A 27,489-nucleotide genomic window follows, 5' to 3' on the forward strand; every position below is an offset into this window, starting at 1 on the left:
AATGGAATTGTTTCCTTAATTTCTCTTTCTGTTTTCTCATTATTAGTGTATAGGAATGCAAGGGATTTCTGTGTGTTGATTTTATATCCTGCAACTTTACTATAGTCATTGATTAGTTCTAGTAATTTTCTGGTGGAGTCTTTAGGGTTTTCTATGTAGAGGATCATGTCATCTGCAAACAGTGAGAGCTTTACTTCTTCTTTTCCAATTTGGATTCCTTTTATTTCTTTTTCTGTTCTGATTGCTGTGGCCAAAACTTCCAAAACTATGTTGAATAGTAATGGTGAAAGTGGGCACCCTTGTCTTGTTCCTGACTTTAAAGGAAATGCTTTCAATTTTTCACCATTGAGGATAATGTTTGCTGTGGATTTGTCATATATAGCTTTTATTATGTTGAGGTATGTTCCTTCTATTCCTGCTTTTTGGAGAGTTTTGATCATAAATGGATGTTGAATTTTGTCAAAGGCTTTCTCTGCATCTATTGAGATAATCATATGGTTTTTATTTTTCAATTTGTTAATGTGGTGTATTACATTGATTGATTTGCAGATATTGAAGAATCCTTGCATCCCTGGGATAAAGCCCACTTGGTCATGGTGTATGATCTTTTTAATTCAGTAGCATTTAGTTTTTTATTTCAGGTTTTCTAGAAAAGGTCTATTAAATAGAAACTGAATTTTTAACTAAGTTATACATTTACAAAATTTATACAGTAATTAAGTGAAGTGAAGTGAAAGTCACTCTTCATGTCTGACTCTCTGCGACCCCACGGACTACACAGTCCATGGAATTCTCCAGGCCAGAATACTGGAGCGGGTAGCCTTTCCCTTCTCCAGGGAATCTTCGCAACCCAGGGATCGAACCCAGGTCTCCTGCATTGCAGACAAATTCTTTACCAACTGAACTATCAGGGAAGCGATACAGTAATTAACCCAACCAATAATTAGATCATAGTCAAATCATCCATCCAATAGATCCAGGACATTGAACATTTTGGTTAACCTTGCGAATTTAAAAAATCTTTGTTTTTGATAAGTATAATATCATTGAGATGTAATTCTTGTCTAAGAATTTTTTCTCTGAATCACTAAGTACTACTGTTCTTATTAATAAAGTGATTTTTTTCAGATTTGATCACAATAGGTTCTTTAGGTAGTTGATCTTGACATTAAAATTTTACATTTTATAGAGTAAAATTTATTTCCAATTAAACATTTATTTAAATGGTTTGTATTAGAAATTGAAGAGATTTATGTATGTATTTCCTCAGATTTATTATGTGCCCTGAAATATTTTGTAGTATTGACCAATTAAACTCATTAAGTCTTTCTCTTTGCTTTGAAAATGATGAGGGTTGGAGGAAAAGTATTTTTATTACAGTGATTCTTCATTGTTGAACTAAGAAATCTGTCTTTTTATATGCTGTGTCACAAGATCTATGTGAGAGTCATGCATGTCTCTCAAGGGATATTTTTAAAGTTAGCAAATATTTAAACAAGAGTTGGAAAAAAAAATCTTTCTTTTGCCTAACTAAAAGTTTCTGCAGAATATCTTTGTTCCTCCATTACTATATACTGCAGTACTTTTCAACTTTAAAAATTCTAAAATAAATGGTGCTACATGATAGTCTAGACATGCTCGTAATTTGCTTGGCAAGGATCCTGGTTGTAGTCTGGAAGTTTTTTTTAAAATTAATGTGTTTAATATGATAAGGTTTATATACTGGTTTCTGGCATGCATTAATAATGGTGTATGATGTATTTTTATGTAATAACATTTGATATATAATAATATGATTTCTTAATGTAATAACATAACCTCCTAATGTGTGTTGCACTGAGAGCCACAGTAGTCTTCCTATCAACCAGATTAAAGAGAGATCTTGTGTGGGGAGAGGGAAGGGAATGGAAACCCAGAATTGGAAAGGAAACAGGAACAGGAGAAGGAAAGGAAAGGAAAAGGAAAACCTGTTGCCCAGGATCCTTCTTCCCATCAGAGTTTGGAAATCACTAGGCAGGGGCGTTTAGACCATTCTTCTTTCCTTTCTCTCTCTATTTGAGCCTTGGGATGGAGCAGCCTGTTAGGCTGCAGTCCATGGGGTCACTAAGAGTTGGACACGACTGAGTGACTTCACTTTGAGTTTTCACTTTCATGCATTGGAGAAGGAAATGGCAACCCACTCCAGTGTTCTTGCCTGGAGAATCCCAGGGACAGGGGAGCCTGGTGGGTTGCTGTCTATGGGGTCGCACAGAGTCGGACACGACTGAAGTGACTCAGCATAGCATAGCATAGGTCTCTCTTGCACATTTTTCAGCTGAACTCTCAGCCCAAGAGTTTTACTTTGGGCACAAGGATGGATAATTAATCACAACAGCAAAACCCAAGCACCTTCTAGATAGTGAAAGATGGCAGCTCTTTTCTTCTTCATCTCATCTCTCCGGACGAATATTCATCAACATGTTTCTTTTCATTTTATTTACATTCAGAAAATGGTTAGGTGAGGAGAGGTATCAGTATTAGTCATCTTTAGACCTAACCAAGGTAACTTCACAAACCAAAATTACCTAGTAATTTTGTAAAAAGTAAACAAGTAAAATTTTGTAAAAGGTAAAAAATCTTACCTTTCCCCACCCCACCCCCCAAAATTGGAAGTTTAGTCAAATAAAGTAAATCAGAACTAGTTTTTCTTTTTTAAAAAAATAATTTACTTACTTTTTGACTGCACTGGGTCTTCTTTGCTTTGCACAGGGTTTCTCCAGGTGCAGTGAGTGGGGGCTATGCAGCAAGCAGGGCCTACTCATTGGTGCAGTGCACAGGCTTCTCACTGCAGTGGCTTCTCTCGTGGGGCACAGAATCTAGGGTGCACAGACTTCAGTAATTATAGCACACAGGCCCATCAGTTGCGTCTCACAGGCCCTAGAGCATGCCGGATACAGTCGTTGCAACGTGCGACCTGGTAGTTGCAGCTTATGGGCTCTAGAGCACAGGCTCAGTAGTTGGAGTTCATGGATTTAGTTGCTCTGTGGCATGTGGAATCTTCCCAGACAAGGGATTGAACCCGTGTCCCCTCCATAAGCAGGTAGATTCTTATCCACTACTCCACTAAGGAAGTTCCAGAACTAGTTTTGATGCTATTAAATCTTTATGTCGTGATTTCAAAGAAATTACATGTTTTAAGTGTCTATGTCACATAGAATAAAATATCAGTTGGTAAGTAGGATATCTGGAATTGATACTGACATTGTGTAAAGAGAAATGTGCTTTACTACAACACTTGTTCACAGTGTCGCATAGATCCACAAATATTAGTTTAATGGCAGTTAAATCATATAATAGTTACCATTTTAATGACTACAGAGAAATTTTCTAAATATGAAGCTAACTCATGTATCAAAAATATAACCATGTTTCATTTTAGCCTGATAATTAAGTTTAATCAACCAGCAACAGCCCTAGTCAATTTTGGGAGAGTGCTTTTTATAACATGACTTATTACACATGAAACTTAACTGACAATAAAATTGAAATTTCATTTGATGCTCTTAATAAGTCTACACCATATACTCTATCAATATAAAGTGTTTATGAATTAAAAAATGAATACCAAAATTCCTTCCCAACATTGCTATGAATACTGAGTAATCTGAGTAATATATACATAGCTTTTTAACATAAGACATCATTTAGATATCCATCAGCTTCAAGGACACTTCTGTCATTGTATATTCTGTCTTCTGTAGAAATCAGGTGAAGGTAATGTGCACAAACTTATACCCAATATAAGAAAAGCAACACTGTCCCTGTTTGCACACGTGCTCTTCCTGGTGTGGAGCCAGGTATCTTGACCCATTTTCATTCTGAGTCCTCTCCTTTTGATTTAAGACCAAGACAGATGTTTGACAAAATAATATAGGGATTTAAGTCAACTGGAAGTTCAAAGGTAGAGGTAAAAAATACATTCCCATTTCAGAAGTGATACTTTGTTCCCATATAAGTCTCCCTGGTAAAGTGAGAGAACCCCAGCTGTGGTGGGGACCAGATCAAGGCACTGGGGGTGACTTGGCCAGCAACTGAGTAAGTGCCTCCCTTAGGTGGCTCCTCTCCTTGCCTGTCTCACTATAGTCCTGACCTTGCCCAACTTTGCCTCTTTGACCACTGCATCCAAGTCATGCGTTTTATATTCATTGTAAGAAGTGAATTTCTTTTTTAGTATGGGATAATCTAATAATGACTTCCCTGGTGGTTCAGGTAGTAAAGAATCTGCTTGTAATGAGGGAGACCCAAGTTTGATCCCTGGGAGATCCCCTAGAGAAGGGAATGGCAACCCACTCCAGTATTCTTGCCTGAAGAATTCCATGGACAGGGGAGCCCAGTGGGCTGCAGTCCATGGGGTCACAAAGAGTTGGACACAGCTGAGCAACTAATACTAACTAAGAACTATATGCCATAAGGAGAATAAGGTGGAAAAATTATGAAATTGCAGGAAGGAAGATTTATGAATTGACTTCATTGAGTGACACAAGATGGGGAAAGTAAAGTTTTATATCAGTTAACTGAAAAGAAGCCAAGCTCTTTCCAAAATACTCTACAGTCTTATTTTTCTATTCAGAGTCGGTTATTGACAATGTAATAGTTTTAATCTTAAAGCTTTCTCTAGGTAACCAACATAAGGGAAGGTGAGTTTGAATGTATTTTGCTTCATTGAATCATCAAATGTCACTAATCTTAATGTATTTTCTAGCCAACAAATCAAAGTAATGTCAAAATCTAAGTTAGTTTTCTGAATGTTGATGACTAATTTGAATATAGTAAAAAAAAAAAAAAATGACTGATCTGCACACACATCACTTTTTAATGGATTGTGTTAGTAGTGAGATCAACTGCTAATATAACTCAGAGAGACCCAGCTGCCTGAGGATTTCTTCATTGATTTCAAATGAATTGAAACTTTGATCCATTACAGCATTCAGAAGCCATTATTATACATGCTCTGTAGCTACATTTTGCAAATGTTAATTTCTCAGTTATATTAAAATCAATTTTCTTAAATAGCAAAAGGCACCAGAGTGAAAGAGAAACCGCTAAGACAATTTTTTGTTCTTCGGCATTTCATTGTATTATGAGTCTATTAATTTTCCCAACCAGCAGGAGGAGAATTAGAAAAATTCAAATATTATCACAAACAGGATATTAGAAGTCAACCTTTCAGTAAATTTTTAACTCTCAGTAACACATTGCTGAGATCTTTAACCTTACTAGAAATACATATATTTTAAGAAACTCCTATTTTTTATCTCTTTATAGGTTTTATACACTGACCACCTAGTCTTTAGGGTAGGAGCTAAAGAGATTATCTTTCTTAAGTTAATTCCTGCCTTTGATGTGTACTCATATATTCTTTAAGAAAATCAGACATCTTCTAAAAAGTAGTTCAGTTAACATTACATCATTTTTCAGGTGTTATTAGAGATTAATCTTGAAACAGTTTGAGAACATGAGAGGTATAATTGATATGGAAGTAGCCTAGAATTCAGTGCTATTCATATGAGAGGAAATTGATTCCAGTTTGGAAGAAAATATGAAAAAGAATATGAAAGTTGGTGTTTAGGTATATTGCATTATTTGGTCGTGAGCCAAGAAAAGTCAAGATGAAATCTACCCCAAACCTATCCATTCATCACAGATTAGTTTACTGATACTAATTTAGGTACTGTGTTATATTGTCATTGTATCAGAAAATAAGCCTTTAAATTTCTTAGCATTGCTGGGCAACATATTTTGAAGTAGTGGAGGTGACTGATACCATATTAGTGTTTAATGTCTTTAGCTTGGTCAGTGCAGACAACTTTCCTGTATTAAATATTCTTTTTTTTTTTAATTTTATTTTATTTTTAAATTTTACATAATTGTATTAGTTTTGCCAAACATCAAAATGAATCCGCCACAGGTATACATGTGTTCCCCATCCTGAACCCTCCTCCCCCCTCCCTCCCCATACCATCCCTCTGGGTCGTCCCAGTGCACCAGCCCCAAGCATCCAGTATCGTGCATCAAACCTGGACTGGCAACTTGTTTCATACATGATATTTTACATGTTTCAATGCCATTCTCCCAAATCTTCCCACCCTCTCCCTCTCCCACAGAGTCCATAAGACTGTTCTATACATCAGTGTCTCTTTTGCTGTCTCGTACACAGGGTTATTGTTACCATCTTTCTAAATATTCTTATATATTTGCTTTTTTCCCTGAAATAAATTTATCAATTTTCTACATTTATTTTGTGTTTCAGCTTATTTCAACACTACAAGCTGTATGAGTTTCTGTTCTTCTCTGCCAGGGAAGAAATTGTGATAGGAACTGAGGTAAGTAATTTATCTAGATGGAACCAATAAAGCTGAATCACTTAATGCATGCTGATCAGCATCTGGATATTTAACTGCTTAAAGCAACTTCTTGTCAAGATTACTCAAGTGTTAATATAACCAACTAGTAGTTTGCAAAAAGAATAATTACACAAAGTGAGCTTTGGATTAAGAAAATAAGCTGTCTTTTGGCATTAAAAGCATTGTTAATCACATATACTTTATGTATTTATGGATTATTTGACAAAGCTCAGTTGGATAGAGTATGTGTGTCTTCATACAAATAAAATCAGGGAAAGTGAGATAAATTAATTCAGTTAAATCTCTTCTAATTTCACATTTATTTTCAGTGTACTCATTGTTTAAGGCCTAATTCAAATCCCACTTTCTCAATGAAGCAAACCTTCCTTAATTACATCGCATCTCAAAGGAAGGGTTTAGAGAAACTCTAATCACATTCTATTATTTTATTCCAATTTATCTCTTTCTGCTGAATATTGGCTACTCTTAGCACACCAACAAGCATGTATGTTTACATCACATTATATGGTTTTTAATTGTTTCCCAGGGATTGATATAGTTGACATAATCCAACTGTAATTTCCTTGAAGCCACGAATCATGTGCTGTTTTATTATGCAACATATAGTATAATGCAGGGCACATAAGCAATGCCTCTTAATACTACATAAGTGATTCAGTGACAGTGCATATAATAGCAGTTGTACAAGAAATGGTTTACCTAAAGATATTTTTGAACACTCTTACATATAATCACATATTCATAATTACTAGAAATGAATCCATGATAAGAGAACATCTTATGAAGGCTGTGCTGTACTTAGTCACTCAGTCAAATCCGACTCTAAAGATGCCATAAAAAGTGCTCTTTAGATTCTCAGCTACAAAAATAGGAGACAGGAATGGTCATGGTCAGAAATAAAGTGATTAAGGGGATATTTACATTATCTGTATAATTTTCCTAATATTAAGAAGCAGATGCAATGTGCCAGCCATTTGGTCTTCCCTAGTATTGTTATTCTGCAGTTTATAAATTGCTGACTTCATTAAACACCTGAGTCATGGTGTCTCACTCTCCATTTGGGTACTTGTTCTACTGTTGGCCTTTTAAATGAGCTGAAGGAAAACAAAGAACCCTTTTTGCTTTTGACTTTCCTTAAAATTTCTTCTTTGCAGTCTCCTCATTCTGTATATTAAATTAAGTGGCACTTGACAAAGGTTTCACTGAAAACGTTTCCATTTCAGAATTAAATCATATAGTATGACAGCATTATAATAATCATCTGTTTGGCATACAACCCTATCTTATCTACTCAGCAGAACTTTGGGAAAATGGTAGTGGCTTCCAACAGCAGCATACATATATATTTAGAATCATGAAGAAAAAAAATTTCATGAAGAACTCCCTTTCCCTTTGTTAAGTACACAATCATGACTTTCTTCTCTGTTGTAAGGTTATATTTAGGTGACATTTATGCTTATGGAAAGAAAAAATGGAGAAAGTAGACAAGGATTGATACATTTATTTTCTATTGTCTTTTGCATTTTCCCCAAGTTGACCAGAGCTATAAATAGATTCCTTAAGGAAAGGATGTTGGGTCTTCAAGAATTATTCAAATAATTTTAAAGGATTAACCAAAGCAAATGTTATACTACAATTATTTTATAGCATTTTAGAAGTTTCTGATAATGTTTGGTGCAAAGACCTTTTTTTAATTAACAACCTTTCATAGAGGCCTGGTCCACTAACATAATTATTCATGCTGACCTCAGGGCTCTGGAACCAAACAAGGGCCATACAACAGCCATGTAAGTGTTCCAAATTTAAATCTCAGGCAAGCATTCAAGTTAAGTAACACTGACGAAATTTAGTTTGTTTCTTAGTTATGGATAGATGATTATAACAAAACATAAAATCATCTCTAAGAATAATTACTAAATATTAATTTTAATTATTAATAGAGAACATAAATCATACTCAATCTTTTCTTGGGTTTTAGTTTAAAGAAAATTGAATTTGTATTTTTTATTTTAACAGTTGTTTCTAGCTATTTCTACTCACCTTTTTTAAGAAATTTCATATTAGGTCATAGAGGCACATTTTTGTTAATTCATTATTCTTGACCTGAGATTTTTAATAATCTAGAAATCTAATGTATATAGTTCTATAAGCAGCATGTTTTGTAGTTCCTTCAATAGTTCACATATAAATATATGTTGAAAAAGGTAGTAGACAACTAGAATGAGCTAGAATAATGACAGGATGGAGCAGATATCTATCTATCTACAACTACAGGTATCTATCTGCTGCAGACAGCAGATAGATACCTGTAGTTGTAGCCATTTTAGAGGATGACACTTAATTTATTTATAGAGATGAGAATTTCCTTTTAATCACCCAAGCCAAGAACTCTCCAAGTCTGTTGTTTTGGCAATACGATTAGATCACAGATCCACAGATATAACAATTATAAGGGAACCAAAATCTCCTCAAGGCAGCAGTCCCCAACTTTTCTGGCACTAGGAACTGGTTTCGTGGAAGACAGTTTTTCCATGGACCAGGTTGAGGGGGATGGTTTCAGGATGATTCGTGTATATGGCATTTATTGTACACTTTGTTTCTATTATTAAATTGGCTCTACCTCAAATCATCAGGCATTAGATCCCAGAGGTTTGGGACTCCTGCCTTAAGGGGTATATATTTTCTATGGCCTTGAGGACCCACCCAGAAACCTGGAAACTGTCCTTTGCTTTTGTTACCTGAAAACTAGGAGAGACAGTAAATACTTGTACACAAAGAACCCTATTGGATAGTAGCAATGATGATGATCAAAAACTTACAGCAGATACCCAAAGACATGGTTCTAACCAGCTATCTACTGCTGGGCATCTACTAAAATGAGATGATACAATTACATTTATTCATTATTCCACCTGTTTATGTGATCCAGTTCCTATTATGCTCTAGGCCTTGTACAAAAGTTCTAGGGATACACAGTGACAAGCAATGATCCTTGTCCTCATGGAGTTTATTGTCGAATGAGAGGAGAGAGATGATAAAGTAATTACAATATAGGGGGGCTTCCATTAACAAGTGAAGTCTAAGAGGAAATCTAAAGGCTGTGACTGAGTTAGCCAGAAAGTATATTTTTTTGGTGCAGGTGAAAGAAATTCCACTCAAAATAGTTCAATTAATTAAAAAAGGGGAAGATATCTTATTATGTCATGTGCTTGTGTGCTTAGTCACTCAGTCATGTCTGACATTTGGGACCCCATGGACTGCAGCACAGCAGACTTCTCTGTCCATGGAATTCTCCAGGCAAGGATACTGAAGTAGGTTGACATTCACTTCACCAGGGGATCTTCCCAACCCAAGGATTGAACCCTGGTCTCCTGCATTGCAGGCAGATTCTTTACCAACTGAACTACCAGGGAGGTCACTAACAGGTAAAGGCAGGGGTGAAAGCTGGACTAAAACTAACTGGATCTCATAGTCAGCCGTGTTACTGAGTGTGTATGTACATGTGGATCTGTACATGCATGCATGTGGTTCAGTCTCTCATCTCTCCTAGACTTTTTTCATTTCTTTTTTCTGAAGGGCCTTGTTCCCTTCTATTGCAGTCAGGCTTCCTTCAGCCAGTGGTGGACATGAAAGAGACAGCTCCAGTTTAGCACCTCCAAAAGAAAGAGACATTCCTCCTCCCAATATTATTTTCTGTGTTTGTGTTATATGTCTGCTCTCAATTAGTCACTGTGACCAGAGGAGTGATATTATTAGAAGACCCAAGATGACCATATTGAATGAGTGAAAGAACATGAATAGATCCTCAAAGAAGCAGGAAGAACTTTTCCAAAGGGAACAGTGGTTTTATCAAAAGAATAAACTGAGCACACATGTACAATTCCTCTTGCATCCCAAATCCTATAAAAGACCAAAATTTTCAAAATTCAGAATTCTATAGATAAGAGGTTTGATGACATCTAAAATGATAAATTATTGATTAGATGAAACTGTAGTCCCATATGTACTAAAAAGACACTACAGAGTAATGCTACATTTCTTTAGGCACCCTAAGTTGATATAGAAATGAGAGAAACGTTGAGAGGGAAAATGATGAAAGCATTACTTTCAGGTCAGTTTTCATTCCAATCCCAAAGAAAGGCAATACCAAAAGAATGTTCAAACTACCACACAGTTACACTCATCTCACATGCTAGAAAAGTAATGCTCAAAATTCTCCAAGCCAGGCTTCAACAGTACGTGAACCGTGAACTTCCAGATGTTAAAGCTGGATTTAGAAAAGGCAGAGGAACCAGAGATCAAATTGCCAACATCCGTTGGATCATCGAAAAAGCAAGAGAGTTCCAGAAAAATATCTACTTCTGCTTTATTGACTATGCCAAAGCCTTTGTGTGGATCACAGCAAGCTGTGGAAAATTCTTAAAGAGATGGGAATACCAGACTACCAGACCTGCCTCCTGAGAAACCTGGATGCAGGTCAAGAAGCAACAGTTAGAGCCTGCCATGGACCAGACTGGTTTCAAATTGGGAAAGGAGTACATGAAGGCTGTATATTGTCACCCTGCTTATTTATCTTCTATGCAGAGTACATCATGAGAAATGCTGGGCTGGATGAAACACAAGCTGGAATCAAGATTGCCAGGAGAAATATAAAAAACCTGAGATATGCAGTTGACACCACCCTTGTGGCAGAAAATGAAGAGGAACTAAAGACCCTCTTGATGAAAGTGAAAGAGAAGAGTGAAAAAGTTGGCTTAAAACTCAACATTCAAAAAACTAAGATCATGCCATCTGGTCCCATCACTTCATGGCAAATAAATGGGGAAAGAGTGGAAACAATGATAGACTTTATTTTGCTACTGCTGCTAAGTCGCTTCAGTCGTGTCCGGCTCTGTGCAGCTCCATAGACGGCAGCCTACCAGGCTCCTCTGTCCCTGGGATTCTCCAGGCAAGAACGCTGGAGTGGGTTGCCATTTCCTTCTCCAGTGCATGAAAGTGAAAAGTGAAAGTGAAGTCACTGAGGCATGTCCATGGGATTTTCCAGGCAAGAGTACTGGAGTGGGGTGCCATTGCCTTCTCCGACTTTATTTTGGGGGGCTCCAAAATCGCTGCAGATGGTGACTGCAGCCATGAAATTAAATGATGCTTGCTCCTTGGTAGAAAAGTTATGACTAACCTAGAGAGCATTTTAAAAAGGAGAGACATTACTTTGCCAACAAAGGTCCGTCTAGTCAAAGCTATGGTTTTTCCAGTAATCATGTATGGATGTGAGAGTTGGACTATAAAGAAAGCTGAATGCCAAAGAATTGATGCTTTTGAACTGTGGTGTTGGAGAAGGCTCTTGATAGTCCCTTGGACTGCAAGGCGATCAAACCAGTCCATCCTAAAGGAAATCAGTCCTGAATATTAATTGGAAGGACTGATGCTGAAGTTGGAACTCCAGTACTTTGTCCACCTGGTGCAAAGAACTGACTCATTTGTAAAGACCCTGATGCTTGGAAAGATTGAAGGCACAAGGAAAAGGGGACAACATAGGATGAGATGGTTGGATTGCATCACTGACTCAATGGACATGAGTTTCAGTAAGCTCCAGGAGTTGGTGATGGACAGGGAAGTCTGGTGTGCTGCAGTCCATGGGGTTGCAAAGAGTTGGACACGACTGAGTGACTGAACTGAACTGAACTGATGAAAGCAAGTAGAGCAGCTACATCATTTAGCCCATTTACCTTCTGCTGCTTGTATAGGACACTGGGATTCTGTGGCATTCATTCCCATGCTAAAGAAACTATTGTGGGTGTTGACACTAAAGAGGAGGGCAGTTCTGAAGTGGCCAGTGATGTTCAGAAGTGACAGTGAGTACACCCTGAATGCCTCACCTACCTAACATCATTCTTTATGCCTCCCCTACAGTATCTAAAGGCAAGCTTGGCAAACAGACATCCACAGACAAATGAACAAGGATCATCTAATTTGAAGGTCAGCTGGCAGCACAAAATCAACAAGTAGTTGAGGAAAATAAAATTATAAGAGAGGCATGAAACTCTGTGAACAGGTCAAATGATAGCTAAGGAACAGAGTTGATAGAGCAAACGGTAGAAGATCTAAACGCTGATCAATAGTCTTACAAAAGTTTGAAAGTTTATTGTTTTCTTGACAAATGAACTGATAGAGATCTTGTTTGTTTAAAATGAGATTTGAAAATGTTTATAAAATATCAATTTTCTGTTAATAGGCTTGAAAATCCAGAAAAAGCAATATTCAGGGAGCTGTAAATTTTACTTGAGAAATACAAATTTACTTGAGAGTGTAGAAAATCTTAATAGAATGTTAAACATATAAAATATTGAACACTCAACACATAAAAATGCCATCAGATGTAGGTTTTATAGGCTAGTTCTACCAAAATTTTTTTTTTTATTTTGTCTTGGGATATAACCAATTAGCAAATAATGTTGTGATAGTTTCAGGGGAACAGCAAAGGGATTCAGGCATATATATATACATGTATCCATTCTCCCCAAACTCCCTTCCCATCTAGGCTGCCACATAACATGGAGCAGGTGCTATATTGTAGGTGCTCTTTGGGTGTCCGGATAATTAGGAAGTTTGGGATGGACATGTACCAAAATTTCTAAGAGGAAATATTTCCCTTTTATATGTTATTATAGAGCATAGAAGGAGATGGAAAGCTTTCAACTCATTCTCTGAAGTTAATATAATCCTGAGAAAGTTTTAAATTTATCCTTTGAATCGATAATGAATTATAATTAGAAATAGAAAAGAATAACAATATTGTAGGCAATCACAGTTATGAAAATATTATAGATGCATTAATCTTAAATAAAATATTATTAAGTGAAATATAGCAAAGGATTAGATGTTCAGATAGTGTTTATTCCAGATATGAAAGGATGGTTTAACACTGGGATATCTATTAATATAATTCAGTACATTATCAGATTAGAGGAAGAAAAAAACAAATGATGATCTCAATAGATACAGTAAAACATTTGATAAATATCCATTTCTCATTTTAAAAAGACTCTAGTTAGTCTATAATGTAGGTTTACACTCTTAACTGATAGAATATACCAAAAACTGAAATCTCTCTAAAATGTCTTAATGAAACCATTAAAATACCCACAAGGAACAAGACAAGGCTGATTATTTTTACCCAACATTGGATTTTTAGTTCCTCACCAATTTGATAAAACAAAAAAGAAGTCAAAATTAGAAGAAAAAGGGAGGTATTGAAAAATAAGATACAAAGCTGTCATTGTTTGCAGATGGTATGGTAAGAAACCATCATTAAGAAAAAAATATTTTCCTGTATTTTGGTAATAGCCTTGAAGAAAAGGATCACATTGGTAATAATGAAAACCATAGAATATGTAGGAATGAACTGAACAAAATATGCAAGAATAATACAAAGAAAATCGAGCATTTTATTTGTTGAAGACTTTAGATCTTCTATCCTATAGAATTTACTGACATTTAACTAAATTTTACCTAAATTTGACTGCATTTCTATGGTATCTCTTCCTTATTTCCAGAACACAGTTAATGTTGGAAGGCTAACTAGATTTCACTTAAGATATTTAGCAAGAATGATTTGAAGGTGGTTTTGTACTATCTTATTAAGAGGCAAATAGTGTCTGGTTTTCTTTTTATTTTCTTTTTCTTTTAATATTTTGTCATTCTTTCTTCATTTATGAGATCAATATTTCTAGAAACAGAAACTTTCACTCTTCAATTATTTGATTAAAATGAGATACAGTTCATATGGAAAAGAAAGAACAGGTTTCTTATTCTCTCCCTTTCTCTGAAAGTTTTCAAAATAATAAGTTGGATTTTTAGTATACTTCAAAAGTGATGGTGGTAGACTGAATAATTAATTTCCCTCCCATCATTTCAAGATGCCTACATACCAATTCCTGGAACCTTTGGATATGTAATCTTACATGTGAAAGAGATTTTGCAGATATGATTAAGCTGAAGGCTTTGAGATGGGAGGATTATCCAAGTAGGCTCAATGTGATCATGTTCCTCCTAAGAGGAAAAGAGAGGAAAGAGAGAGTCAGGTGACAAGGGGAGAGATTTGAATATGCTAAATTGTTGGCTCTGAAGATGGAGGAAGAGGCAAGGAACCAAGGAATTCAGGTGCCCTCTAGGAGCTGACAGAGAAGGCAGTGGCAACCCACTCTGGTATGCTTGCCTGGAAAATCCCATGGACAGGGGAGCCTGGTAGGCTACAGTCCATGGGGTCTTGAAGAGTTGGACACGACTGAGTGACTTCACTTTCACTTTTCACGTCCATGCATTGGAGAAGGAAATAACAACCCACTCCAGTGTTCTTGCCTGGATAATCCCAGGGACAGGGGACCTGGTGGGCTGCCATCTATGGGGTCACACAGAGTTGGACACAACTGATGTGACTTAGCAGCAGCAGCAGCTAAGAGCTGAATAAGGCAAGGAAACAGATTCTCCTGTAGTCTCTGAACTGAATGGAGCCTCTTCAACACATTAAGTTGAGGACTTCTGACTTCAAGAACTGTAAAATAAATTTATGTTAATTTAAGCCACTGTTTGTGGTAATTTGTTGTAGCAAGAATAGGAAACTGAAATAGATTTTATTTTGTTTTTGTTTTGTTTGATCCATATTAATTACTATTCTTAATGCTCAGTTTGACTCATTTTGACCAGTAATCCCATTGGTTTATTTGTGAATCCCTGTCAGAATATCATCCTGCTTTAATTACCATACCATAGTAGAATATCTTGCTGTCTACTATGGCAGTGCCTTCTTATTGTTATCCTTCTTCATTATTTGGTTGATTATATACTTCATACTAAAATACTGTAAAAGAAAAGAGGAATACTTTGATGAGCTTACTGGTAATCTGGAAACAACTGAGGAAAGAATCTCTGAGCTAGAGGATATTATCAAAAGAATCCTCAAACCAAAAACCAAAGAAAACAAACACTAAAAGAGAAAAAAAAAAAAATGGAACAGACTATCCAAGGTCTATAGGACAACTACAAAAGGTATAACATACATATAGTGGGAAAAGCAGGAGTAGAAGGAGATAAAGGAAGAGAAGAAATATTTGAAGCAATAATGAATGAAATTTTCCTTGGATGAATTTCCCTACATCCTGGGAGGTCAGAGAACCTCAAAGATGATAAATGCCAAAAAATTACACCTAGGCATGTAATTTTAAAACTATATAAAATCAAAGATAAAGAAAAATTCTGAAAGGAGTAGGAGGGGGGAAAAAAAACTCAACCTGTAAGAACTAATATAAAAATTACTTTCAGTTTCTCTGAAACCGTATAAGTAAGAACTGAGTGAAGTGTTTAGTGTTGAAAGGAAAAAACTACCAACCTAGAATTCTATACATTGTGAAATTATTCTTAAGAAGTGAAAAAGGAGGGCTTTCTCAAACAAATAGCCCTGAGGGAATTTGTTGCCAGTAGACCTTGCTTGCAAGAAATGTTAGAAGAAAGTTATTTATAGAGGTGAAATAATATAGGTCATAATCTTAGATCTGCATAAAGTAAAGAAGTGCATTCAAAGAGGGAATAAATGAAGGTAAAATAAGAACTTTTGATTTTCTTTTTTCTTAATTTATCTAAGAGTAAAATTTATTTAAATAATAATAAAGCATTTGATTTTATGTATATTATATATATATATGCTTATCTATAAGTGACATGAATTTCATGATGGATATAAGGGACAACAGAGAAGAAATAGGTTTATTTTGTTTTTATAAGGTCTTTACACTACCCACGAAGCAGTATACTATTATTAATATTTAAAATTGGACTTGGATTGTCTGTAAATGGATATTGAAAACTAGAGAACACCACTAAAAAAGTAATATGCTAAGAAATGGAAACAAAATGTAATTATATAGAATTTTCAATTAAAAACTGAAAGGGGCAACAAATAAAAAGCAGAAACAAATATGGTATGTATTAATCCAGCTATATCAAATTTAATGTCAGTGGTTTAAATGCATGAAAAAAAAAAAGATTGTCTTAAAAACAATACGATCATCTCAGTTGATCCAGAAAAAGCTTTTGACAAAATTCAACACCAGTTTATGATAAAAAAAACTCTCTAGAATGTGGGGATATAGAGAGCACACTTCAACATAATAAAGGCCATATATGACAAACCTGTGGACTTAGCTGGTGACTCAGATGGTAAAGAATCTACCTGCAATGCAGGAAGCCCAGGTTAGATCCCTGGGCTGGGAAGATCCCCTGAAAAAGGAAATAGCAACCCACTCCAGTATTCTTGCCTGGAGAATTCCATGGACGGGGAGCCCGGTGGGCTACAGTTCATGGGGTCACAAAGAGTTGGACACAACTGAATGACTAACATGCACATACACACATGACAAACCTATAGCTAATACTGTACTCAGTGGTGGAAAGCTGAAAGCACTTCCTATAAGAGCAGAAACAAGACAAGGATGTCCACTTTCACCACTTGTACTCAACATAGTTTTGGAAGCCCTGGCCACAGCAATCAGAGAAGAAAAAGAAACAGAAGGAATCCAGATTGGAAAATAAGAAATAAAACTGTCACTATTTTCTGATGACATGATGCTATACATAGAAAACCCTAAAAATGTTACTGGAAACTACTCCAAATGAATTCAGTAAAGTTGTAGGGTGCAAAATTAACACATAGAAATCTGTTGCATTTCTGTACACTAACAATTATCTGTCCCTGCATTCCTATACAGTAAGAATGAAAAATCAGAAAGAGAAATCAGAGACACAGTCCCATTTACCATAGCATTAGAAAGAATAAAATTCCTAAAAATAAACCTACCTAAGGATACAAAAGACTTGTACTCTGAATATTATAAGATGCTGATGAAAGAAACAGATAATACAAGTTAGATGGAAAAATATACCATGTTCTTGAATTGGAAGACTCAATTGTCAAAATGACTGCACTATCCAAGGCAGTCTACAGAGTCAATGCAATCTCTATCAAATTATCAATGGCATTTTTCTCAAAATTAGAACAAAAATTTTTACAACTTCTATGGAAACACAAAAGACCCCAAATAGCCAAAAAGCAATCCTGAGAAAGAAAAATGGAGCTGGAGGAATCAGACTCTTTTACTTCAGACTATACTACAAAGCTACATTTATCAAAATAGTATTCACACACACACACACACACGCGCGCGCGCGCGCGCGCGTGCACACAAAGAAATATAAGTCAATGGAACAGGATAGAAAGCCCAGAAATAAAACCAAACACCTCTGGTCAATTAGTCTATGACAAAGGAGGCAAGACTATACAATAGAGGAAAGACAGTCTTCAGTAGATGATGCTGGAAAAACTGGACAGCTATGTGTAAAAAAAAAAAATGAAATTAGAACATTCTTTGACACCATACACAAAAGTAAACTCAAGATGGAAAAGCAGTTTGGCATGCAGCCAGTTTTAAGGTCATTGTCCAGTCAGAGGGAGAGAGACTTAGTGCCACCTCTGAAGCCTGAACAAGACTACTTCACTAGCTTCCCCAACACAGGTATGAAGAGGACATCACAGAGTGATAAAAGGGTTAATTCTCCAAGAAAACATGATAGTTCTTAACATATGTGACTTAAAAACAGGGTATCAAATTGTGTGAGGCAAAAACTAATAGAATTACAAATAAAAAATGGATAAATCCTTTATCATAGTTGGAAAGTTCAGCACCCCTCTATTCATAAGTACATAGATCTAGCTGGCAGAAAATCTGTTAAAGACATAGTAAGACTCAACAACACTATCAGTCAACTGAATATAATTGACATCTATGGACTACTTATCCAGCAATAGCAGAGTACACATTCTTTTCAAACTCACAAGGAGCATTCACCAAAATAGACCATATTCTATACCATAAAACACACCATAACAAATTTAAAAGAACAGAAATCATAAATGTCTGCTTGCAGATCACAGTGGAATTAAACTAGAAATCAATAACAGAAAGGTAACTGAAAAATCCAACAATTTGTAGTAATTAAACACACTTCTAATAACACTGGCTCAGATAAGGCATCTCATGAGAAACTTGAAAGTATTTTGAGCTAAATAAAAACACAGCTAATCAAAATTTATGGGATACAGCAAAAGCAGTGCTTAGAGGGAAATTTATAGCATTGAATGTATATATTGGAAAATAAGAAAGATCTAAAATCAGTAATCTATATTTCCATGTTAGGAAATTAGAAAAATTAAGAACAAATGGAATACAGAGTAACCAAAAGAGAAATAGTCTGCTCCTAAAGAACTGGAGCAGAAATTAATGAAATTGAAAACAGGAAATCAATAGAGAAAATAAGTGAAACCAAAAACTAATTCTTTGAAAAGATCAATGGAATTGATAAGCCTCAGCTAAGCCAATTAAGAAAAAAGAGGGAGGACACAAATTACTGCTATCAGTAATGAAGGAGGGAACATTACTACTTCCCTATGGACATTAAAAGAATAATAAAGGAATACTGAGAACAGTTCTGTGCCCACAAATTTGATAACATTGATGAAATGGACCAGTTACTTGAAAGACAAAGTTTGCCAAAACTCACAACAGAAGAAACAGATGATGTGAATAAATGAATAAGCCTATATCTATTAACAGACTGGTTCCAAATAGGAAAAGGAGTACGGCAAGGCTGTATATTGTCACCCTGCTTATTTAACTTATATGCAGAGTACATGATGAGAATTGCTGGGCTGGAAGAAGCACAAGCTGGAATCAAGATTTCCAGGAGAAATATCAATAACCTCAGATATGCAGATGACACCATCCTTATGGCAGAAAATGAGGAGGAACTAAAAAGCCTCTTGATGAAACTGAAAGTGGAGAGTGAAAAAGTTTGCTTAAAGCTCAACATTCAGAAAACGAAGATCATGGCATCTGGTCCCATCACTTCATGGCAAATAGATGGGGAAACAATGGAAACAGGGCTGTCTTTATTTTGGGGGGCTCCAAAATCACTGCAGATGGTGACTGCAGCCATGAAATTAAAAGACGCTTACTCCTTGGAAGGAAAGTTATGACCAACCTAGATAGCAAATTGAAAAGCAGAGACATTACGTTGCCAACAAAGGTCCGTCTAGTCAAGGCCATGGTTTTTCCAGTGGTCATGTATGGATGTGAGAGTTGGACTGTGAAGAAAGCTGAGCGCCGAAGAATTGATGCTTTTGAACTGTGGTGTTGGAGAAGACTCTCAAGAGTCCCTTGGACTGCAAGGAGATCCAACCAGTCCATTCTGAAGGAGATCAGCGCTGGGATTTCTTTGGAAGGAATGATGCTAAGGCTGAAACTCCAGTACTTTGGCCACCTCATGCGAAGAGTTGACTCATTGGAAAAGGCTCTGATGCTCGGAGGGATTGGGGGCAGGAGGAGAAGGGGATGACAGAGGATGAGATGGCTGGATGGCATCACTGACTCGATGGATGTGAGTCTGAGTGAACTCCGGGAGTTGATGGACAGGGAGGCCTGGTGTACTGCGATTCATGGGGTCGCAAAGAGTCGGACACGAGTGAGCAACTGAACTGAACTGATATCTATTAAAGTAAATAGTAATCTTCCAAAAGACAAGACACATGGCTTAGATGGGCTCACTTGTGAATTGTAACAAACAAATAAGGAAGAAATCATACCAGTTCTCTACAAACTCTTGCAGAAGACAGAAATAGAGGAAATACTTCCTAACTGTTTCTATGAGGCCAGCATAGAAACAAATGGTAACAAAGTACTAAAATTAGACAAAGACACTACAACAAAAGAAAACTGTAGACTAATCTCTCATGAACATAGATGCAGAGGTACTTAAAGAAAATTTAGCACATCTCATCAAGTCATGTATTCACCATGACCAAGTGTGATTTATCCCAGGTATACAAGGCTTATTCAACATTCAAAAATCAATTACTGTAATACTTCAAGGCAAGATAAAAAAAGAAAAATCACATGGTCGTAATAGATTCAGAAAAAGAATTACATAAAATTTGATACCCACTTGATATAAAAACTCAGCATATTAGAAATAGAAGGGAACTCCCTCATTTGATAACAAATATCAAAAACCTACAGCTAACGTCATTCAACCGTTCAGTCCTAAAGGAAATCAACCCTAAATATTCATTGGAAGGACTGATGCTGAAACCAAAGCTCCAACACTTTGGCCACCTGATGCAAAGACTAACTCATTGGAAGAGACCCTGATGCCAGGAAAGATTGAGGACAGGAAGAGAAGGGGGCAACAGAAGATGAGATGGCTGGATGGCATCACTGACTCAATGGTCATGAGTTTGAGCAAATTCCAGGGGATAGTGAAAGACAGGGAAGCCTGGTGTGCTGTAGTCCAACGGGTTGCAAAGAGTCAACCACGATTTAACAACTGAACAACAAATATCATTAAATTAGAAACTCAAAACTTTCCACTAAGGTAAAGTGTACTACAAGGCAGGGATATCTCTTCTGTACTATAAGTTCTAACTAATAAGATAAGAAAATGATATAAACATTATACAGATTGAGAAAGAAGATATAAAAATGTCTTTGTTTGCAGATGACCTGACTGTCTTTGTAGGAAATCTGATAGAATTTACCAAAAAAGAAATCCTATGAAAAACGCAAGGAATTCTTGAAAGAGTACAGGATACAAAGTTAATATATAAAAGTCAATTTATTTCCTATGTATCAGAAAGAACAAGTGGAATTTGAAATTTAAATCACTTTATTCTTTGTATTAGCACTCAAAAAATGAAATACTTAGCCATAAAACTGACAAAATATATACAAGATTTACGTGAGGAAAATAAGAACCTCTGAAGAATGAAATGAAAAAAAAAAAAAAAACCTGATAAATGGAGCAATATTCCATGTGTGGGTAGAAAGACTCAATATTGTGAAGATATCAGTTCTTCCCAACTTTATGTATAGATTCAATTCAATCATCATCTAAACCCCCCAAATTTATTTTCAGTTCAGTTCAGTCGCTCAGTCGTGTCCAACTCTTTGCAGCCCCATGAATCACAGCACGCCAGGCCTCCCTATCCATCACCAACTCCCAGAGTCTACTCAAACTCATGTCCATCGAGTCAGTGATGCCATCCAGCCATCTCATCCTCTGTCGTCCCCTTCTCCTCCTGTCCCCAATCCCTCCCACCATCAGAGTCTTTTCCACAGTTCAAAAGCATCAATTCTTCGGCGCTCAGCCTTCTTCACAGTCCAACTCTCACATCCATACATGACCACAGGAAAAACCATAGGAAACACAAAAGACCTTGAATAGCCAAAGCAGTCTTGAGAAAGGAAAACAGACCTGAAGGAATCAGCTTTCCCAAATTCAGACTATACTACAAAGCTACAGCAATCAACACAGTATGATACCAGCAGAAAAACAGAAATATAGACCTATGGAACAAGATAGAAAGCCCAGAAATTAACCCACGCACCTATGAGCAGCTTATCTTTGACAAAGGAGGCAAGAATACGTAATGGAGAAAAGACAGCCTCTTCAATAGGTGTTGCTGGGAAAACTGGAGAGCTACGTGTAAAAGAATCAAAGTAGAACACTTCCTAACACCACACACAAAAATAAACTCAAGATGGATTAAAGACTTAAATGTTAGGCCAAAAACTATAAAACTCTTAAAGAGCGTATATATAAAGCAGTATACTCTTTGACATAATTAGCAAGATCTTCTTTGACTCACCTCATAGAGTAATGGAAATAAAAACAAAAATAAACAAGTGGAATCTAGTTAAACTTAAAAATTTTTGCACAGCAAAAGAAACAATAAACAGGATTAAAAGACAACCCTCAGGTTGGGAGAAAATAGTGAGCAGTGAAATAACTGACAAAGGGTTAATCACCAGAATACATAAGCAGCTCATACAGCTCAATATTAGGGGAAAAAACAGCCCAGTCAAAAAATGGGAAGAAGACATAAACAGACATTTCCCTAAAGAGGACATACAGATGGAAAAAACAAATGAAAAGGTGCTCAACATCACCAATTATTAGAGAAATGGAAATCAAAACTACAATGAGGTATCACCTCACACCAGTCAGAATGGCCATCTTCAAAAAAAAGCTACCAACAGTTAATGCTGGGGAGAATGTGGAGAAAAGGAAAACCACCTATACTGTTGGAGGTAATGTAAACTGATACAGCCATTATGGAGAACAATATGGAGATTCCTTTTAAAAACTAGGAATAAATCTACCTTATGACCCAGCAACCCCCCTGCTGGGCATATACCCTGAGAAAACCACAATTCTAAATGACCCATGTACCCCAGTGTTCAGTGCATCACTATTTACAATAGCCAGGATATGGAAGCAACCTAGATGTCCATTGACAGATGAATGGGTAAAGAAGATGTGGTACATATATACAATAGAATATTAGATGGATGAACCTAGAGCCTGTTATATAGAGTGAAGTAAATCAGAAAGAAACAAATATAGTGTATTAGCATGTATCTATTCGGATCTAGAAAAATGGCATTGATGAGCCTATTTGCAGGGAAGGTGTGGAGACACCAATATAGAGGATGGACTTATGGACACAGTGGGGGAAGGAGAGAGTGAATGAAGAAAGTAGCATCAACATGTATACAGTATCAAAGTGTAAGATAGATAGCTGGTGAGAAGTCGCTGTGTAACACAGGCAGCCTGGTCTGGCATTCTATTATGTCCTGGAAGGATGGGGTGGGGGAGGGGCGAGGGTTTAGCGAAGAGGGGATATATGTATAATTATGGTTGATTTACAGTGTTGTATGACAGAAACCAACACAACATTGTAAATGCTAAAAAATAAAATAAAAGAAGATACTGTACATGTGTACAGTGGAATACCACTCAGCCATAAAAAGAAAGAAAGAATGCCATTTGCAGCAATATGGATGGACCTAGAGATTATTGTACTAAGTAAGTCAGAAAGAAAAAGACAAATACCATATGATATCACTTATATGTGGAATCTAAAATATGATACAAATGAACCTATCAAAGAAGCAGAAACACACTCACAGACCTAGAGAAAAGACTTGTGGTTGCCAAAGGGAAGGTAAAGATTGGGAGTGTGGAAATAGCAGATCCAAACTGCTGTATAGGGAATGGATAAACAATAAGATCCTATTATATAGCACAGGGAACTATATTCAATACCCTCTGATAAATCATAATGCAAAAGAATATAAAAAAAGAACATGTATATGTATAACTGAATCACTTTGCTGTACAGTAGAAATGATCAAAACATAAATCATCTATACTTGAGTAAAACTAATTTTTTATTACAACATTTTTAATGAAATGATTCTAGATAGAAAGTGAAAGAAATAGAAAAGAATGAAAACAAGTAAAATGTGACAGTAGATCTGAATAATACTGAATTATAATACACCTGTGTTTTGTGTGGCTTAAAATATTACATAGAGAATTAAACTGATGAAAGTGAAAGTGAATTCTCTCAGTTGTGTCCAACTCTTTGCAACCCCATGGACTATAACCTGCCAGGTTCCTCTGTCCATGGGATTCTCCATGCAAGAATACTGGAGTGGGTTGCCATTTCCTTCTCCAGGGGATCTTCCTGACTCAGATCTCCTGGGTTCACTGCCTGAGTCTCCTGCAGGAAGACTCTTTAGAGTCTGAGCCACCAGGGAAGCCCAAATAAACTGATAATACTTTATAAATTGAAAGGATGGTAAATGAGTCTGGAGAAGGAAATGGCAATCTACTCCAGTATTCTTGCCTGGAGAATCCCATGGACAGAGAAGCCTGGTGGGCTACTGTTCATGGGGTCACAAAGAGTCAGATATGCCTGAGTGACTAAGCATCTTATAAATTGAAAAGAAGGTAAATGAGTTAATGTATTGTTTCTGACATTTTTTGAGAAGAGTCAAAGTATTGATTTATAAACATTTAATAATTTGAGGATGCATAATTTTGAAAAGCAGAGATATTAATTTGCCAACAAAGGTCCGTCTAGTCAAGGCTATGGTTTTTCCAGTGGTCATGTATGGATGTGAGAGTTGGACGGTGAAGAAGGCTGAGCGCCGAAGAATTGATGCTTTTGAACTGTGGTGTTGGAGAAGACTCTTGAGAGTCCCTTGGACTGCAAGGAGATCCAACCAGTCCATCCTAAAGGAGATCAGATCAGTCCTGGGTGTTCACTGGAAGGACTGATGCTGAAGCTGAAACTCCAGTCCTTTGGCCACCTCATGTGAAGAGTTGACTCATTGGAAAAGACCCTGATGCTGGGAGGGATTGGGGGCAGGAGGAGAAGGGGATAACGGAGGATGAGATGGCTGGACGGTATCACCGACTCGATGGACATGAGTCTGAGTGAACTCCAGGAGTTGGTGATAGACAGGGAGGCCTGGCATGTTGTGATTCATGGGGTCGCGCAAAGAGTTGAACACGACCTAGCGACTGAACTGAACTGAATCTCTAGGATAAGCTTTGGATAAATAATGTTAAGCTAGTAGAAGAGAAAATGGAATAATAAAAATCCATTGAATTAAAAAGTGCTAAATTTAAAATCTCTCATATGAAAACATGAGAAAAGTATGGAGGAAAGTAGTTTTTAATTTTGAGATTAAATTTAGTTGTAGGATTAACCGCCTAAATTTTTTTTAAGGTTTAAGGAAGATACTACAAAGAAAAATGTTTTTAAAAAGGCACTTGAAAATTTTTGCAAACAACATATAAAGGTCAAAATTATTTTATGCATAAATAGTAAGCACAGAGACAATAAGTAAAATACAAACAAGACAACAGCAACATTGCAAAGAATTTGAACAGACTGTAAATTTTACTGATACGAAGATATAAATATATTTAACCTCACTATTTATCAAGGAAGTACAAATAAGAAAAACTATTTTCAACTGTAATATTGGCTAATATCAACAAGATTGATTAACAGCCAGTATTAATGAAGATGCAAGAAAACACAGCTCTATGGCAGGGGATTGTTGAGAAGTTAAATTTTTAAAGCCACTTCGGAGAGTAGATTGGAAAAATCAAATGTAAATATCCTGTGTCCACTGAATTCTAATTTATAAGTATCTTTCATTTGGACATACTCATGTTATATAAAGATGTTTATTCATGAATATACATCAAAGTATGGTTTATAACAGCTAATAATTTCAGAAGGGAAATGACTAAATAAAATGAAGTATAATCACACTATGAAAAACTAACCAGTCTTTAGAAGGAATCCAGCAGATCCACATGTATGGTTATGTTAGGATCTCAAACATGCTTAAAGAAAAAAGAGCGGTAGAACAATGTGAATAGTGTTTCCACTTATTTTTATAGGCAGATAAACATGAAAATATATAGACATGTATATACATTTAAATGATGGTAAAGACTTGAAAAGCTAGAAGATTTATACTAACCTTTAACATGGCAGACCTTTGGGCAAGTGAGTGAAAGTAGGAATTGGATAGGATTTGAAGAGGGATATTTTATTCTGTGTATTTCAGGCTTATGGTAACCTTCTGCAAGTGTGAATATCTTCATGTATTACTTGTACAATAATTAAATTGTTCCCTAGTTCATTCCCAAGTAGTGAGGCGCATTTTGTAAATTAAATGCAGGCATATAAGCATGCTTCCGTACTAATATATTGACAGAGAATTATCATCTGGGTGTTTACAAAATGAAAAACTGAATAGAAAAAACATAGGTGAACTCTTGATCCATAAAATTTTTAGATACTTTACAAGTGTGTTGCTGACATATTTTAAATTTAAGTTTAAACTTGGTTTAACTGAAAAGTCATTTATAGATTAAAAATCTGGTGCTGTGCTATAACATCCCAAATCTTCCGTAAGAAATTAAAATTGATATCATGAATTATGTATACATAGCACATTTTAAAAATATTTATTCAGTTTAATTTCACCAGAGTGACAACACATCAAATCTTGGATCATTTGTACTTTCAAAGGTTATATTATATATATGTGTGTGTGTGTGTGTATGTGTTTAAACAGATGCACACACACATATACATATTTGCATTTAAATATAAAAAAGATTAAGTCTGCTTTAATACTTTCCATAATTTACACATGTAATAGGTATAATTTTATCTCTTAACTGTTTAAGCCAAAATGCTTAATGTTCAGACTTTAAGTTTATAATATGGACGTTTTCACACACTCTCCCTTTGCACAACTCCAGAGGGCACTGTTCACATAATGGTCTCTGTGATTAGTGGAGTTGTGCATTATGCAGCCTGCACAGCTGAAGGTGGAGGCCCTGTTTTCACAAGTGGTACTGTGGCAGAATCTGATTATTATAAATATGACATACTTAGAAAGATATTTAAAGAGAATGATAAATATACCTAAGTGGTTACCTTGCCTAGAGTCATATTTTGGCAGCCTTTCAAAACCTAAAATAATACCACTTATAGTCAGCAAATATAGAAAATTCAGACCTCTCTAAAGTCAGTGATGTCAATTGTATATAATTTTATGTTCTGAGCACTTATTCCTAAATCAAAAACAAAATAAATAAAACACTTTTTTCTTCCTTATTTCAAAACCCACACAGATTATGGGTGTTAATGACACTGTACTTAAAATGTTAGCTTTTGGCGGAGAAAAATAACCAGATAGAAATATGAATTTTATTTTCTTTTTTTAAACTATAAAGTTATGGTGTCCTTAATAAACAAAATATGACACTTATGTAAACGCTCAGCCTTTTAAGGAAAAACAAAAAGCAGAAACAGCATTGCGTGTCTGATCGTATTTTGGAACAGAGTGTGGCAACTGAAGCGTAGCTATGAAGATATCTTTTTTCTCTTTAGTTTACCCTTGAGATGTACCTATCAAAATAATCTAAACTTATCCAGATGATGTTTTTAATCTTGAAAAAGGCTTTTTTTTTTTTCCCTTGTTGGATGATCCTATTAGCAAACTGCTGGAAGGGAAAATCATACAGGACATAATTTGTAGCTTGACCTACTCACATTGGGTGTTGCTAAAGAAAATCAATCAGAAATTGTTGTGTTAAA

The 27,489-nt window shown here is 35.9% G+C and overlaps 1 protein-coding gene across 9 annotated transcripts in view; it reads left to right on the forward strand.

Moving 5' to 3' along the window:
- CABCOCO1 (ciliary associated calcium binding coiled-coil 1) overlaps positions 1-27,489 on the forward strand; it is a 163,749-nt gene that overhangs the window by 56,250 nt on the left and 80,010 nt on the right. For 8 of the 9 annotated variants that reach the window (XM_055590168.1, XM_055590174.1, XM_055590183.1 and 5 more), the window contains one exon: positions 6,290-6,362. In XM_055590168.1, coding sequence (XP_055446143.1) covers positions 6,290-6,362 — 73 coding nt within the window. Of the gene's footprint in view, positions 1-6,289; positions 6,363-10,988; positions 11,046-27,489 lie in introns of those variants that run through there. The other variant, XM_055590231.1, reaches the window with a different exon arrangement.

The sequence above is a fragment of the Bubalus kerabau genome, chromosome 1, assembly GCF_029407905.1.
Source record: "Bubalus kerabau isolate K-KA32 ecotype Philippines breed swamp buffalo chromosome 1, PCC_UOA_SB_1v2, whole genome shotgun sequence".
Lineage (NCBI taxonomy): Eukaryota > Metazoa > Chordata > Mammalia > Artiodactyla > Bovidae > Bubalus > Bubalus kerabau.